Below are 17716 nucleotides of genomic sequence, written 5' to 3' on the forward strand. Positions count from 1 at the left end.
TCCATCTCTCTCATATACACACACTGCTCTCTCTCTCTCTCCATCTCTCTCATATACACACAGTGCTCTCTCTCTCTCTCCATCTCTCTCATATACACACACTGCTCTCTCTCTCTCTCCATCTCATATACACACACTGCTCTCTCTCTCTCTCCCTCTCTCTCATATACACACACTGCTCTCTCTCTCTCTCCCTCTCTCTCATATACACACACTGCTCTCTCTCTCTCTCCATCTCATATACACACACTGCTCTCTCTCTCTCTCCATCTCTCTCATATACACACACTGCTCTCTATCTCTCTCTCCATCTCATATACACACACTGCTCTCTCTCTCTCTCTCCATCTCATATACACACACTGCTCTCTCTCTCTCTCCCTCTCTCTCATATACACACACTGCTCTCTCTCTCTCTCCATCTCATATACACACACTGCTCTCTCTCTCTCTCCATCTCATATACACACACTGCTCTCTCTCTCTCTCCCTCTCTCTCATATACACACACTGCTCTCTCTCTCTCTCTCTCATATACACACACTGCTCTCCATCTCATATACACACACTGCTGTCTTCCTCTCTCCGTGTCTGTTTTTATACCAAATCAATCGCACTTGCCAATGGCTTGAGAGACTGTGAGAAGTGGATAAGACTGAATAACAGTCTGGAGAGACAGGAATGAGGTAAAGGAATGTGAAACAACCCTCCCTAATCATAGAGAAACACCGAGCCACTGCCAATATCCCCCTTCCTGGAGCAAAGACAAAACTGCTTCCTGTCACGGAAGGGAGATGGTGAACAGGACATGATGAGAAAGCATGGGAGGATGTGTGTGCATGCAGGGGAGTGTCGCAACACTGACCTCTGGGACCAGGCTTGATATAATTCACATTTTTATTTAACAATATAAACTCTATCCCTCTCCCCTCAGTGCATATGATACATTGCATATACATACAGTACTGTACAGATTACTGTAGTCACAGTCACATCCAGATAGAAATAATTGTTATACTGTACTATTTACATGTATTTGATCACATCTGGAATGTCTGAAGTCATAGTGTTTGTAGTAGTATATATTGTACATGAGACAAACCGTCTGTGAGAGTCAGTCTTCATAAACTGACGTAATGTGTTATACTGTTGATAGTGGAGTGACCAGACCTAAGAGCTGTTCTCAGTTCATCAATAGACACTTACTACAACAGCATATCATATATGACTCTGATCCTGGCAAAACAAACCTTTTAAACTTCACTCACTCTGTTCATCCATCAATGACATGACTATTTCATGATCATCACGTCACTGCTATGCTCATTAAATAGAAGAGACAAAGGTGAGGTGGGCCTGAGTGTGGAGCTGCACAGTGAGGCCCCCTGCCCTGTCTCTCAGTGTCTCTGCTGGGTGTCACAGCCCATGAACTCCAGGCGCAGGGCTATGTCGTTGACCCAGCCTTTGGGGTGGATCCGTATGAAGCGGGCAAACAGAGGAGGATCAAAGAGGTTCAGCATCTCCTCATCTGGCTCACTGTTCCCCAAGAACATCTGGGAGGAAGAAGGAGGCAGAGTCAAACAGAGCTGGCTCACAAAACCCAGTTCGTAAACTCGAAAAGTTAAAGATGTTACAGCGTTGTCACTGTTTGTGCTCTTTACAAAATCAGATTTCGTAAATCTGCTTTGGTGGCATTTTCTCTGAGGTTTCGGATTACATTTTCCCCTACATGCTAAGGAAGGTGTGTGTGTACTGAAATGTAGCCTGTGATAAATCTGATGATAATGAGTGATGTGTGTGTGATACCTTCTCTCTTTGCGTTCCCTCGTCAAACACGTTGGACCAGGAGTGGCCGTTGTCGCTAATGGTTACGGAGAACTCTGTCACCACCATCTGAGTCAGAATAGACCACGCCCCTTGAGTGACGACCCCTGTGATGCGTTTCATAACCAGGAAGTCCACCTGCAGCCACTCATGGGGGTTATTGGCCTGGAGGAGGAGGGAGGAAGGGGGAGGGTTATAGGAGGTGTAATACAGTAATATAAACCCTGTGCACAGCGTTTTATATTTAACCTTTATTTAACCTTTATTTAAATAGGCAAGTCAGTTAGGAACAAATTGTTATTTACAATGACGGCCTACCCCGGCCAAACCCTAACGCCGGACGATGCTGGGCCAATTGTGCGCCGCCCTATGGGACTCCCAATCACGGCCAGTTGTAATACAGCCCAGGATACAACCAGGGTCTGTAGTGACGCCTCCAGCACTGAGATGCAGTGTCTTAGACTGCTGCGCCTCTCAGGAGCCCTGCAGCTAGATCCAGATGCTGGTTAACACTGTGCACAGCAGAGCAGCTAGGTCCAGATGCTGGTTAACACGGTGCACAGCAGTGCAGCTAGATCCAGATGCTGGTTAACACGGTGCACAGCAGAGCAGCTAGGTCCAGATGCTGGTTAACACGGTGCACAGCAGTGCAGCTAGATCCAGATGCTGGTTAACACGGTGCACAGCAGAGCAGCTAGGTCCAGATGCTGGTTAACACGGTGCACAGCAGTGCAGCTAGGTCCAGATGCTGGTTAACACTGTGCACAGCAGAGCAGCTAGGTCCAGATGCTGGTTAACACTGTGCACAGCAGAGCAGCTAGGTCCAGATGCTGGTTAACACGGTGCACAGCAGTGCAGCTAGGTCCAGATGCTGGTTAACACTGTGCACAGCAGAGCAGCTAGGTCCAGATGCTGGTTAACACTGTGCACAGCAGAGCAGCTAGGTCCAGATGCTGGTTAACACTGTGCACAGCAGTGCAGCTAGGTCCAGATGCTGGTTAACACTGTGCACAGCAGAGCAGCTAGGTCCAGATGCTGGTTAACACTGTGCACAGCAGTGCAGCTAGGTCCAGATGCTGGTTAACACTGTGCACAGCAGAGCAGCTAGGTCCAGATGCTGGTTAACACTGTGCACAGCAGTGCAGCTAGGTCCAGATGCTGGTTAACACTGTGCACAGCAGAGCAGCTAGGTCCAGATGCTGGTTAACACTGTGCACAGCAGTGCAGCTAGGTCCAGATGCTGGTTAACACTGTGCACAGCAGTGCAGCTAGGTCCAGATGCTGGTTAACACTGTGCACAGCAGAGCAGCTAGGTCCAGATGCTGGTTAACACTGTGCACAGCAGAGCAGCTAGGTCCAGATGCTGGTTAACACTGTGCACAGCAGTGCAGCTAGGTCCAGATGCTGGTTAACACTGTGCACAGCAGAGCAGCTAGGTCCAGATGCTGGTTAACACTGTGCACAGCAGTGCAGCTAGGTCCAGATGCTGGTTAACACTGTGCACAGCAGAGCAGCTAGGTCCAGATGCTGGTTAACACTGTGCACAGCAGAGCAGCTAGGTCCAGATGCTGGTTAACACTGTGCACAGCAGTGCAGCTAGGTCCAGATGCTGGTTAACACTGTGCACAGCAGAGCAGCTAGGTCCAGATGCTGGTTTTGTCAGGAACAAGTATTTAAAAACAAGAATTAAAACAATTGAAACAAAGGATGGCGGTCAATAGAGACTGGGAGACTGACACTGGAACAGAAAAACCCTAACTTACAACACTTCCACCGCAGCATGTGACCATGACAAACAATTGTATCTCTTGATTGATTCCTAGAGTGTCTTCCAGGGAAAGAACATAAAGGTCACTCTCGCAATATACATTTATCACAGATTCTACATGATTTCTCCACCTATCTTTGACTATTCTGTTCCAGAGAACACTTGACACAGTTGACCTTTATCTAGCAATCACAAGTGTTGCTCATATCCTACCAACCCTTAAAAGAAACACACCAATCTGATAAGATGGCAAATCACCATTGTTCAGTGTTTTCTGAGCAAGGCAGTAAATGTGATTAGCTAAAGAACGAGAGATATAATGGAGAGGCCCATGAGAGAGAGTGAGAGAGCGAGTGAGAGAGTCCAAGAACACCTACCTGGAGGTGACAGCATTTCCTCCCCAATATGCCCTGCTCGACACAACTATGACAAAACAACCAACAAAAACAGGTCACGACTCCTGCAGATCTGTCGCACGCTGAGTCTGTACATAGTCACTGATAGGCTTTGAGGGGACTTCTATGGTAGGTACACCTACAGCTCATCTCTTGGCAGTTGTACTGTAGATTCGTTTATCACAGACCTCAACCCAGAGTCTCTCAGAACGTTCACAGTCAACCCACTGACTCCCCTATCAGATCACAGCAAAATCACAATCTACTTGTGACAGGTCAATATTCAATTATGAGGCATCTAAAGCCGAATAAACTGCATACTATTAAGAAACGGTATAGATGGAAAGAAAGTAGTGTAGAAACCATACCAGAAAACTATTGGCAACAAATCCAATTACAATTAGACAACTTGCTGGACAAAACGTTTCACTGTAATAGTGAAGGTGTAAACTTGGCAGTAGAAAGCCTAAACTGTATATCTGATGAATAATGCAAAAATCTAAGAAAGACATTAAGAAAACTATCCAACCAAAAACATAGAGACCCAGAAAACCTGAGCCTACACCTTCACTATGGTGAATCACTAAAACAATACAGAAATACAGTACCAGTCAAAAGTTTCACACACAACTACTCCAGGGCTTTTCTCTATTTTGACTATTTTCTACATTGTAGAATAATAGTGAAGACATCAAAACTATGAAATAACACATATGGCATCATTTAGTAACCAAAAAAGTGTTAAACAAATCAAAATATATTTGAGATTCTTCAAAGTAGCCACCCTATGCCTTGATGACAGCAAAGTCCATATTATGGCAAGAACAGCTGAAATAAGCAAAGAGAAACGACAGTCCATCATTACTTTAAGACATGAAGGTCAGTCAATACTGAACATTTCAAGAACTTTGAACGTGTCTTCATGTGCAGTCGCAAAAACCATCAAGCGCTATGATGAAACTGACTCTCATGAGGACCGACACAGGAAAGGAAGACCTCTGCTGCAGAGGATAAGTTCATTAGAGTTACCAGCCTCAGAAATTGTAGCCAAAATAAATGCTTCACAGAGTTCAAGCAGACACATCTCAACATAAACTGTTCAGAGGAGACTATGTGAATCAGGCCTTCATGGTTGAATTGCTGCAAAGAAACCACAACTAAAGGACACTAATAAGAAGAAGAGACTTGCTTGGGCCAAGAAACATGAAATACAGTACCAGTCAAAAGCTACTTTGAAGAATCTAAAATATATTTGGATTTGTTTATGTCAAGGTTGTCTTCGTCTTCTGACGATAGTGCGAAATCGTCATCGGAAAAGGTAGACCAATACGCAGCAGGTACGTGCATGCTCATTTTGACTTTTATTTAACTATCAAAAGAACACTCCAAAACAACAAAACACGAAAACGAACGAACAACAAACAGTCTGGCAAAGCCTAGGGCTGAACACAGAACAATCACCCCCAAATCACAAACACACCCTTATATATGGGACTCTCAATCAAAGGCAGATAGACAACACCTGCCTTCAACTGAGAGTCCCAACCCCAATTAACCAACATAGAAACACACTCACCAGATTAGACATAGAAATACATAAACATAGACAACTATGAAATAACATATATGGAATCATGTAGTAACCAAAAAAGTGTTAAACTGTCACGTCCTGGCCAGTATATAAGGTTAATTGTTTTGTAGTTTGGTCAGGGCGTGACAGAGGGTATTTGTTTTATGTGGTTCAGGGTGGTGTGTTTGTTCAAAGGGGGGTTTGATTTAGTATTTCCGGGGTTTTGGTTTATAGTCTATGTTTATGTATTTCTATGTCTAATCTGGTGAGTGTGTTTCTATGTTGGTTAATTGGGGTTGGGACTCTCAGTTGAAGGCAGGTGTTGTCTATCTGCCTTTGATTGAGAGTCCCATATATAAGGGTGTGTTTGTGATTTGGGGGTGATTGTTCTGTGTTCAGCCCTAGGCTTTGCCAGACTGTTTGTTGTTCGTTCGTTTTCGTGTTTTGTTGTTTTGGAGTGTTCTTTTGATAGTTAAATAAAAGTCAAAATGAGCATACACGTACCTGCTGCATTTTGGTCCTCTTTCACCGACGACAACCGTGACAGAATCACCCACCACTCAAGGACCAAGCAGCAGAGGAAGGAGCAGACGGCGTTCGAGTTGGACTGGCGGGAGAAGTGGACTTGGGAAGAAATTCTGGACGGGGCCGGACCTTGGCATCAGGCTGGGGATTATCAGCGCCCGCAGTGGGAAATTGAGGCAGCCAAGGCGGAGAGGCGATGGTACGAGGCCAGAGACGCGCTGAGGGAGAAGCACGAGAGGCACCCCCAAGAATTTCTTTTGGGGGGGCACACGGGTAGTTTGGCTAGGCGAAGGAAGAGCCGGAAGCCAGCTACCCGTGGTTATATGGAGGAGCGTATGAGGTGGGGAGCGCCATGTTTTGCTGAGAAGCGCACTCTCACCCATACGCACGCACAGTCCGGTGCGAGTTATTCCAGCCTCTCGCAGGTGCCGTGCTAGAGCGGGCATCCAGCCTGGTAGGAGGATGCCTGCGCAGCGCATCTGGTCGCCGGTACCCCTCCGAGGACCAGGCTACCCAACTCCCGCTCTACGCACGGCTACCATCAGGCCCCTGCACAGCCCAGTCTGCCCTGTACGAGCACTCCGCTCGTACAGGGTTACTAGTTCCATCCAGCCAAGGCGGGTTGTGCAGGAGGTAAGATCTAGACCGGCTGTGCGCCTCCATAGCCCTGGGTTTCCAGCTCCTGTCTCTCGTGCGGACCCGGAAGTGCGTCCACCCAGTCCGACTCGTCCTGTTCCCGCTCCCCGCACTAAACGGCAAGTGCGTAAACCCAGCCTCGCCAGTCAACAGTCGTCGGAGCTGCCCGCCAGTCAACAGTCGTCGGAGCTGCCCGCCAGTCAACAGTCGTCGGAGCTGCCCGCCAGTCAACAGTCGTCGGAGCTGCCCGCCAGTCAACAGTCGTCGGAGCTGCCCGCCAGTCAACAGTCGTCGGAGCTGCCCGCCAGTCAACAGTTGCTGGAGTGGTCAGACTGCGCTGAACTGCCGGAGTGGTCAGACTGCGCTGAACTGCCGGAGTGGTCAGACTGCGCTGAACTGCCGGAGTGGCCAGACTGCGCTGAACTGCCGGAGTGGCCAGACTGCGCTGAACTGCCGGAGTGGCCAGACTGCGCTGAACTGCCGGAGTGGCCAGACTGCGCTGAACTGCCGGAGTGGCCAGGCTGCCCTGAACTGCCGGAGTGGCCAGGCTGCGCTGAACTGCCGGAGTGGCCAGGCTGCGCTGAACTGCCGGAGTGGCCAGGCTGCGCTGAACTGCCGGAGTGGCCAGGCTGCGCTGAACTGCCGGAGTGGCCAGGCTGCCCTGAACTGCCGGAGTGGCCAGGCTGCCCTGAACTGCCGGAGTGGCCAGGCTGCCCTGAACTGCCGGAGTGGCCAGGCTGCCCTGAACTGCCGGAGTGGCCAGGCTGCCCTGAACTGCCGGAGTGGCCAGGCTGCCCTGAACTGCCGGAGTGGCCAGGCTGCCCTGAACTGCCGGAGTGGCCAGGCTGCCCTGAACTGCCGGAGTGGCCAGGCTGCCCTGAACTGCCGGAGTGGCCAGGCTGCCCTGAACTGCCGGAGTGGCCAGGCTGCCCTGAACTGCCGGAGTGGCCAGGCTGCCCTGAACTGCCGGAGTGGCCAGGCTGCCCTGAACTGCCGGAGTGGCCAGGCTGCCCTGAACTGCCGGAGTGGCCAGGCTGCCCTGAACTGCCGGAGTGGCCAGGCTGCCCTGAACTGCCGGAGTGGCCAGGCTGCCCTGAACTGCCGGAGTGGCCAGGCTGCCCTGAACTGCCGGAGTGGCCAGGCTGCCCTGAACTGCCGGAGTGGCCAGGCTGCCCTGAACTGCCGGAGTGGCCAGGCTGCCCTGAACTGCCGGAGTGGCCAGGCTGCCCTGAACTGCCGGAGTGGCCAGGCTGCCCTGAACTGCCGGAGTGGCCAGGCTGCCCTGAACTGCCGGAGTGGCCAGGCTGCCCTGAACTGCCGGAGTGGCCAGGCTGCCCAGACTGTCCCGAGTGGCCAGGCTGCCCAGACTGTCCCGAGTGGCCAGGCTGCCCAGACTGTCCCGAGTGGCCAGACTGCCCAGACTGTCCCGAGTGGCCAGACTGTCCCGAGTGGCCAGACTGTCCCGAGTGGCCAGACTGTCCCGAGTGGCCAGACTGCCCAGACTGTCCCGAGTGGCCAGACTGCCCAGACTGTCCCGAGTGGCCAGACTGCCCAGACTGTCCCGAGTGGCCAGACTGCCCAGACTGTCCCGACTGCCCAGACTGTCCCGAGTGGCCAGACTGTCCCGAGTGGCCAGACTGTCCCGAGTTGCCAGACTGTCCCGAGTTGCCAGACTGCCCAGACTGCCCAGACTGCCCCGAGCTGCCAGACTGCCCAGACTGCCCCGAGCTGCCAGACTGCCCAGACTGTCCCGTGCCGCCAGACTGCCCAGACTGTCCCGAGCTGCCAGACTGCCCAGACTGTCCCGAGCTGCCAGACTGCCCAGACTGTCCCGAGCTGCCAGACTGCCCAGACTGCCCAGACTGTCCCGAGCTGCCAGACTGCCCAGACTGCCCAGACTGTCCCGAGCTGCCAGACTGCCCAGACAGCCTGGAACGGCCTGAGCCGGAGCCACCTCCAAAAATAGGTGGGTTGGGGAGGGGGGGTGTAGCACAGTGCCGTCGTTGACGGCAGCCACCCTCCCTTCCCTCCCTTTAGTAAGGGGGAATTTTTCTTTTGGGTATTGTTTGGGGGTATTTTTTTTTTGTTAAGGTGCTTCCGGGGTAGCACCTTTAAGGGGGGGGTACTGTCACGTCCTGGCCAGTATATAAGGTTAATTTCTTCCCAAGTCCACTTCTCCCGCCAGTCCAACTCGAACGCCGTCTGCTCCTTCCTCTGCTGCTTGGTCCTTGAGTGGTGGGTGATTCTGTCACGGTTGTCGTCGGTGAAAGAGGACCAAAATGCAGCAGGTACGTGTATGCTCATTTTGACTTTTATTTAACTATCAAAAGAACACTCCAAAACAACAAAACACGAAAACGAACGAACAACAAACAGTCTGGCAAAGCCTAGGGCTGAACACAGAACAATCACCCCCAAATCACAAACACACCCTTATATATGGGACTCTCAATCAAAGGCAGATAGACAACACCTGCCTTCAACTGAGAGTCCCAACCCCAATTAACCAACATAGAAACACACTCACCAGATTAGACATAGAAATACATAAACAGACTATAAACCAAAACCCCGGAAATACTAAATCAAACCCCCCTTTGAACAAACACACCACCCTGAACCACATAAAACAAATACCCTCTGTCACGCCCTGACCAAACTACAAAACAATTAACCTTATATACTGGCCAGGACATGACAGTTTAACACTTTTTTGGTTACTACATGATTCCATATATGTTATTTCATAGTTGTGATGTCTTCACTATTATTCTACAGTTTAGAAAATAGTAAAAATACATTTTAAAAACTTGAATGAGTAGGTGTGTCCAAACTTTTGACTGGTACTGTACATTATGGAAAAAGAAGGAACCGGACGTCAGAAATCAGCTCAATGTAATTGAAGAATCTTTAGAATCTAACCACTTCTGGGAAAATTGGAACACACTAAACCAACAACAACACAAAAAGCTACCTATCCAAAATGGAAATGTACGGATAAACCACACCTTTTCAGCTCTATAACAAAGAAAAAACAGCAAAAACGTATTAAAGACTACCAGAACCCACTGGATTCTCCAATTACATTGAATGAACTACAGGACAAAATAAAAACCCTCCAACCCAAAAAGGCCTGTGGTGTTGATGGTATTCTAAATAAAATGATAAAATATACACATCACAAATTCCAATTGGCTATACATAAACGCTTTAACATCATCCTCAGCTCAGACATCTTCTCCAATATTTGGAACCAAGGACCCAATCCATAAAAGTGGAGACAAATTTGACCCCAATAATTACCGTGGAATCTGGGTCAAAACCAATCTCTGAAAAATCCTATGCATTATCATTAACAGCAGACTCTAACATGTCCTCAGTGAAAACAATGTACTGAGCAAATGTTAAAATGGATGCAGTCTGCAGCACACCGGCCTCACCGTACTGGACTCAGAAATCAAATGTGTACTGTTTGCAGATGATCTGGTGCTTCTGTCCCCAACCCAGGAGGGGCTACAGCAGCACCTAGATCTTCTGCACAGATTCTGCCACACCTGGGCCCTGTCAGACCTGGGCCCTGACAGACCTGGGCCCTGACAGACCTGGGCCCTGTCAGACTTGGGCCCTGACAGTAAATCTCAGTGAGACAAAAATAATGGTGTTCCAAAAAAGATCCAGTAGCCCGAACAACAAATACAAATTCTATCTAGACACTGTTGCCCTAGAGCACACAAATATTTACACCTACCTCAGCCTAAACATCAACACCACAGGTGACTTCCACAAGGCTGTGAACGATCTAAGAGACAAGGCAAGAAGGGCCTTCTACGCCATCAAAAGGAACATGAACCTCGACATACCAATTAGGATCTGGCTAAAAATACTTGAATCAGTTATAAAACCCATTGCCCATTATGGTTGTGAGGTCTGGGGTCCGCTCACCAACCAATAATTAAAAAAATATGATAAACATCCAATTGATACTCTGCATGCAGAATTCAGCAAAAATATACTTTGTGTAGAACACAAACCCCCAAACAATGCAGATCAGAATTAGGACTATACTACCTCGTTATGAAAATCCAGAAAAAAGCTGTTAAATCCTTCAACCACCTAAAAGCAAGCGATGCCCACACATTCCACCACAAAGCCCTCACCTACAGAGAGATTAACCTAGAGAAGAGTCCCCTCACAAACACAGACCCCACAGAGCCTCAGAACAGCAACACAATTAGACACAACCAAATTATGAGAAAGCAAAAAGTTAACTATTTAACACTGGAAAGAATCAACCCAAAAACAGAACAAATTAGAACGCTATCTGTCTCTAAACAGAGAGTACACAGTGGCAGAATACCTGAGTCTGTTATTAAATGTGTATGCTTATTGTTTTTCATTAAAACCTACAGATAATATTCTGACCATATGAACACATTTATTTTAGGCCATATAAAGAACAGCTATGCATGATGTCATGAAAAGGATCTAACAGAAACATTGTTTCACATTCTTTAATAAAAGACTCATTCAGAAACAGGCTGTAGAGCTGGCTTCACAGTTTCCCTGCCAAATAGGCCTACAAGGAAACTCAATGTATCTCGACAACATTGAGTGCGTGAGGGGGTCTGTGCGCGGTGTAGTACCTTCCACAAAAAGTCTCTCTACAAAAACAGAGAAGACAGGCTATGTGCACACTGCCCACAAAATGTGGTTGAAACTTAGCTGCACTTCCTAACCTCCTGCCAAATGTACGACCACATTAGAGACACATATTTCCCACAGATTACACAGATCCACAAAGAATTAGAAAACAAATCAAAAATTGTTAAATTGATAAACTCCCATTTCTAATGGGTGAAATACAACAGTGTTCCATCACAGCAGCAATATGTGTGACCTGTTACCATGTGAAAAGAGCAACCAGTGAAGAACAAACACTACTGTAAATACCACCAATATTTATCTGTTTATTTATCTTCCCATAGTATTCGTACCACAAATATTTGCAAAGTGTTAAAACATCAATAGGATATGAACTTTCCACTAGCCTTTTGAAGAAGGCAACATAGCTAATATAACTGATAATATCTGGTATATAACTGATAATATAATACATGAAATGTCTACCTTTTTTAAACCTTCCAACATTTACTGTTAAATTCTTCTCACTTTGTTTATTGTTTATTTCTCTTGCTTTGGCAATGTAAACACATTTCCCAATAAAGACACTTTGAATTGAATTGAATTGAGAGAGAGAGAGAGACTTGACACATCATGGAAAAATAGAAGTGCCGGTAACAGAGGGAGGTGACGGTGTGTGTGGATTGACTTTGGGTGTGTGTTTCTTGTGAGCTTCTGTGTTGTTGTATATGTGTGTGCGTGTGTACCTTGGGGCGCCATGCATTGGCGCTGCCATCCTGGTGGAGGCGTGCGAGGGCGGGGCTCCAGGAGAGCCTCCAAGTCTGCAGAAAGGAGGAGGCTCTGAAGCTGCTGTCTGGAACCAACCTCCTCTGGAGACCCAGGGGGAAGGAGCAGCCTGAGAGACACACACACACACACACACACACACACACACACACACACACAGACATTTTTATTTTCCTTCTTCCTTCTCTCAGGGATTCTATTCACCAGCACCTGAGATCTATCCGTCCCTGCACCGCCTCCCTTCCCCCGGCCCCTGACCCCCGGCCCCTGACCCCGATCACGAACTACCTGATGATGTACCTCTCAACCTCTCAACCTTAGCTACATCACATCATCTAATCACAACATACACCACCACTAAATGTGATCTGAGCTGTTACAAACTATTACAAAGGTGTTCCTAACTGCCACAGGGACTCACTGTTGACGTCACAGCCCAGCAGCTCCATGCGAAGAGCAGGGTTCCTCTGGATGGTGACAGGCTGCAGTCTGATGTAGCGACCCAGGATGGGGGGAGACAGATGGTTCTCCTTCACCTTGGAGCCATCCAGGTTACCGTTAAATATCTGAAATAAACAGAAGTTCTATCATTAACAGTAAGTACAACAGGTAGCATGGTAGTATGGGGGATGTACATGTTAAATGAGCCTTTAAGAGAGATAACAGGAGGTTGAAACAGAACATACAATGTAAGAGTACAGGACACCACAGTATTGCATAGAATTAACCTGAAATATTTTAGGCATTGATGACATTTACAGTAACAAAAAGATAAGTGCACCTGCTCTCTCTGACTGCTGGTTTGTATGGTAAACAATTAAGCTCATGATTTGTGGTTACAGTACTAGCCAGTAGGTACTATTTCAGATGGTTAAGGTACATGTAAGGTACTGACGTAGGCTGGCGTGGTACTGTTCCCCCTGTAGTTAGTCCAGGTCTCCTGGTCTAGGCTGTAGGAGAGGGTGAAGTACATGATGAAGTAGTCCTTCAGGCCCAGAGAGGCTCTTGCACCCTGGGTCTGGATCCCATGGATCAGTGTGGGTCTTTGGAGGTCCACCTGCATATAAGACACAACAGGAGACCAGGGTTGGGGCCAGTTCCATTTCAATTCAGTCAATTCAGGAAGTGAACTGAAATCCCAATTCCAATTTTTCTCATGAGTAAAAAAATCTATTGATTGAATCGAAATTGGGCAGCTAAATCAGAGGGCCTTTCAATCTACAAGATCTTTCATAGGAGAACAGGAATTTTATTGTTGAACCTGGATCCATGATTTCTGATCCGCGCCCATCCAGGCGTTGACAGAACCAGATAGCTCCAGCCTCGCCAGCCTGGCCTCCCAGTTACCTGGAAAACACATATATGCATTCAATCACACTGGCTAACTGTATGCAGGCCTAACACAGAGGAAAGTTTTCATAAACAGTAAGTCACTGATTCATCACGGCAACATGTCTCCATTCTAGAGGCTTACTTATGCGTTTACTGTGTACAAGCCTACTTTCTGCCGTGAAATAACTTCATAATTAGTAATAATAATTTATTGGATTTACATAACGCTTTTCCATGTGCTCAAAGTGCCTTTACATAGTAAGGAGGGAAACTCACCTATTCTACCACCAATGTGAAACACCCTAAGGTAATGAATGGCAACCTTTTTTCTGTCAAAACGCTCACCACACATCAGCTATAATGTTTGAGAGGTTTGTAGTAACATTCTTGTGGTTACATTCTTGCATTGCTGAAGCTTGCTTACCTATGTGGTCTGATGCAGTGATCTGGGAATTGTCTATTCTTCCTGACCTCAACCCCAGAGGCTGGATGCATCCTGCCAGGCAATCACAGGAAATTACATTTTATTATTTATATTGTCCACATTTCACAAAAGAATAGCCAACAATGCCATTCTAAGACATTTCAAAGAACATATTTCACACTTCTGTCTCAGTCTACTGAGTAACGCTGTTGTGAGGTAACTATGTGTGGTACCTACATAGATTGGGAGTTGTGGTACCTACATAAGTTGGGAGTTGTGGTACCTACATGAGTTGTGGTATCTACATAAGTTGGGAGATGTGGTATCTACATAAGTTGGGAGATGTGGTACCTACATAAGTTGGGAGTTGTGGTACCTACATAAGTTGGGAGTTGTGGTACCTACATAAGTTGGGAGATGTGGTATCTACATAAGTTGGGAGATGTGGTACCTACATAAGTTGGGAGTTGTGGTATCTACATAAGTTGGGAGTTGTGGTACTTACATAAGTTGGGAGTTGTGGTACCTACATAAGTTGGGAGTTGTGGTATCTACATAAGTTGGGAGTTGTGGTACCTACATAGATTGGGAGTTGTGGTACCTACATAAGTTGGGAGATGTGGTACCTACATAAGTTGGGAGTTGTGGTATCTACATAAGTTGGGAGTTGTGGTACCTACATAAGTTGGGAGATGTGGTACCTACATAAGTTGGGAGATGTGGTACCTACATAAATTGGGAGTTGTGGTATCTACATAAGTTGGGAGTTGTGGTACCTACATAAGTTGGGAGATGTCGTACCTACATTAGTTAGGAGATGTGGTACCTACATAAGTTGGGAGATGTGGTACCTACATTAGTTAGGAGATGTGGTACCTACATACGTTGGGAGATGTGGTACCTACATTAGTTAGGAGATGTGGTATCTACATAAGTTGGGTGTTGTGGTACCTACATAAGTTGGGAGTTGTGGTACCTACATAAGTTGGGAGATGTGGTATCTACATAAGTTGGGAGTTGTGGTGTCTACATAAGTTGGGAGTTGTGGTATCTACATAAGTTGGGTGTTGTGGTACCTACATAAGTTGGGAGTTGTGGTACCTACATAGATTGGGAGTTGTGGTACCTACATATGTTGGGAGTTGTGGTACCTACATAAGTTGGGAGATGTGGTATCTACATAAGTTGGGAGTTGTGGTACCTACATAAGTTGGGAGTTGTGGTACCTACATAGATTGGGAGTTGTGGTACCTACATAAGTTGGGAGTTGTGGTATCTACATAAGTTGGGAGTTGTGGTATCTACATAAGTTGGGAGTTGTGTTATCTACATAAGTTGGGAGATGTGGTACCTACATAAGTTGGGAGTTGTGGTATCTACATAAGTTGGGAGATGTGGTACCTACATAAGTTGGGAGTTGTGGTACCTACATAAGTTGGGAGTTGTGGTATCTACATAAGTTGGGAGTTGTGGTACCTACATAAGTTGGGAGTTGTGGTACCTACATAAGTTGGGAGTTGTGATATCTACATAAGTTGGGAGTTGTGGTACCTACATAAGTTGGGAGTTGTGGTACCTACATAAGTTGGGAGTTGTGGTACCTACATAAGTTGGGAGATGTGGTACCTACATAAGTTGGGAGATGTGGTATCTACATAAGTTGGGAGTTGTGGTACCTACATAAGTTGGGAGATGTGGTACCTACATAAGTTGGGAGTTGTGGTACCTACATAAGTTGGGAGATGTGGTACCTACATAAGTTGGGAGATGTGGTATCTACATAAGTTGGGAGTTGTGGTACCTACGTAAGTTGGGAGATGTGGTACCTACATAAGTTGGGAGTTGTGGTACCTACATAAGTTGGGATTTGTGGTTCCTACATGGGTTGTGAGGTGTGGTAGGCTACTTACGTGGGTTGTAGACCAGTAGTTTAGCCCTCATGCCGGCCAGCTGGTGCTCTCCTAGTGTACACTCCACCATCCAGGTCCCCACCGTGGCCGGTCTCATCTCTACTGTTCCAAACACACCTGGAGAGGTGGGCAGAGACCAAGGTGGGACAGTTGACATTCTTGATTGACTATTATTTTATTGTGTGGGCATGTGTATGTATGTTTGTGTGTGTGTGTGTTAACTGTGGTTGTGTGTGTGTGTGGTAACTGTGGCTGTGTGTGTGTGTGTGTGTGTGTGTGTGTGTGTGTGTGTGTGTGTGTGTGTGTGTGTGTGTTTACCAGGATAGAGGTTGTACACCCCCATGCGATGCTCTTGCTCCTTGTGAATGCTGAAGGGCAGACCGTGGAAGTGGGCGGTGTGATACTCCCCGTCGCCCCCAACGTTCAGCAGGTGCCACCTGACTTGCTGGTGCTGGGCTACAGTCAGACCAGGAAGTGTCTCTGCCACGTAGCCGTTTATGGCTAAGGTAACATGGAAAGATTTTCCAGATAAATGAATCTCAAACACAAACAATCGATCAGATATGAGTATGAACCTAAACAAACAGAGAAATTCACTAGAAATCTATTTTTATTAATTTATTATGAAACTATTATTGACATTAGGAGGGAGTCTGAATAACTCTACTGTACCTGCAAACTTGTTGCTGAGCTGAAACCAGGGGTCATCTTTCTGGGCCTGGCAGGGCGGGGTGCAGTACTGACGGATGTTCTCGTCCAGGTACCAGCTCTTGGTCTCGTCGAAGGTGTGGAAGAGGAGGGCGTACTCCTGTAGGTTGGGCTGTAGGTTCAGTTGGGGGTGGAGGGTGCCTGGTTTACAGATTACTAAGGGGCCAATCAGACCAGAGTGGAGGTCCTTCTCCTGTTGCAGGGGTGAGAACAGAACACAAAGCCACACAGTCAAATACACACGCCAGAACAATAAGTGCATGCAGGGAAAAGCATGTCACAACACTGATAAGCTATCTAAGGAAAATAAAATACACTTATGAGGCCTAACTATGAGCTAGCTTTGTAATATACAGTAAGTGTTGACAGTGACACTTGCCTTATTCTGTGTAGAGTAGTAGGCCCCGGCCTTACAGTCAAACTCTGCAGCGGTGGGCCCCTGCTTCCTGGTGATCCTCCAGGTGTAGACCCTGACCTCCCCAGGCTGGACTGCCTCCCCAGGGATCCCCGCCACCCTGTCCCCGGAGGATTGACCATCACCCTGGCTCTTATCATACACCCCATGGAGGTGCAGGGAGTAGGGCCTGGACGCCATGTTCTTGAAGGTCACCTGTCAAGATCAAGATAAGGATCAAGATCAGGATCAAGATTAAAAACAGGATCAAGATTAAGATCAGGTCAATGTTTAACAGCAGAACACACACAGAATCTGATATCTGAGTAGATGCCATGAAAATATTATTGCAGTGAATTCAGGGGGTAATGCAACCGGGATTCAAACCAGGGTTCCTGCAACTGTCCAGATCCTTAGCCATTACACCAAGAACTCCGAAACACCTTGACGAGGTTAGTAGTAGTTGAGCTAAGGCCACTAAAATATGAATTGATTTGAAACATCTGTGAATTAATAAGATGATCATTGATCTCCACTCACGGTAAGGAGGTCGTTGACCTCAGCTTTAATGATAGGGCCCATGAGTCCCAGATGTTCTTGCAGCTCTCCTCTGGTGACGGGAATCTGGAAGTCTCTTTCACTGTAGGCCCTGAACACCACCTTCTTATATTCCGCCAGGAACTTCCTCATTCCCCTACGCCTCTCTCTGGGGAGGGAACAGTTGAAAGTTGATTAGCTGATCAATACCCTGATAAAAGACAGCTTGCTGTTGATCAATACCCTGATAAAATACAGCTTGCCGT

General features: G+C 47.2%; 1 protein-coding gene across 1 annotated transcript in view; it reads right to left on the bottom strand.

The window, feature by feature from the left end:
- Nucleotides 1-879: 879 nt before the first annotated feature.
- Nucleotides 880-17716, bottom strand: part of LOC115205598 (coagulation factor VIII-like) — a 33929-nt gene continuing 17092 nt past the window's right edge. Inside the window, exons 15-26 of the mRNA XM_029771741.1 lie at nt 17454-17619; nt 16899-17129; nt 16484-16712; nt 16130-16312; nt 15812-15928; nt 13902-13973; nt 13407-13492; nt 13041-13202; nt 12567-12711; nt 12106-12254; nt 1807-1989; nt 880-1553 (exon numbers count right to left, since the gene is read on the bottom strand). Of these exons, the coding sequence (XP_029627601.1) occupies nt 1398-1553; nt 1807-1989; nt 12106-12254; nt 12567-12711; nt 13041-13202; nt 13407-13492; nt 13902-13973; nt 15812-15928; nt 16130-16312; nt 16484-16712; nt 16899-17129; nt 17454-17619 (1879 nt within the window). The 3' untranslated portion in view covers nt 880-1397. The remainder of the gene's footprint in view (nt 1554-1806; nt 1990-12105; nt 12255-12566; nt 12712-13040; nt 13203-13406; nt 13493-13901; nt 13974-15811; nt 15929-16129; nt 16313-16483; nt 16713-16898; nt 17130-17453; nt 17620-17716) is intronic.

The sequence above is a fragment of the Salmo trutta genome, chromosome 13 (assembly GCF_901001165.1).
Source record: "Salmo trutta chromosome 13, fSalTru1.1, whole genome shotgun sequence".
In the NCBI taxonomy this organism is placed as follows: Eukaryota; Metazoa; Chordata; class Actinopteri; order Salmoniformes; family Salmonidae; genus Salmo; species Salmo trutta.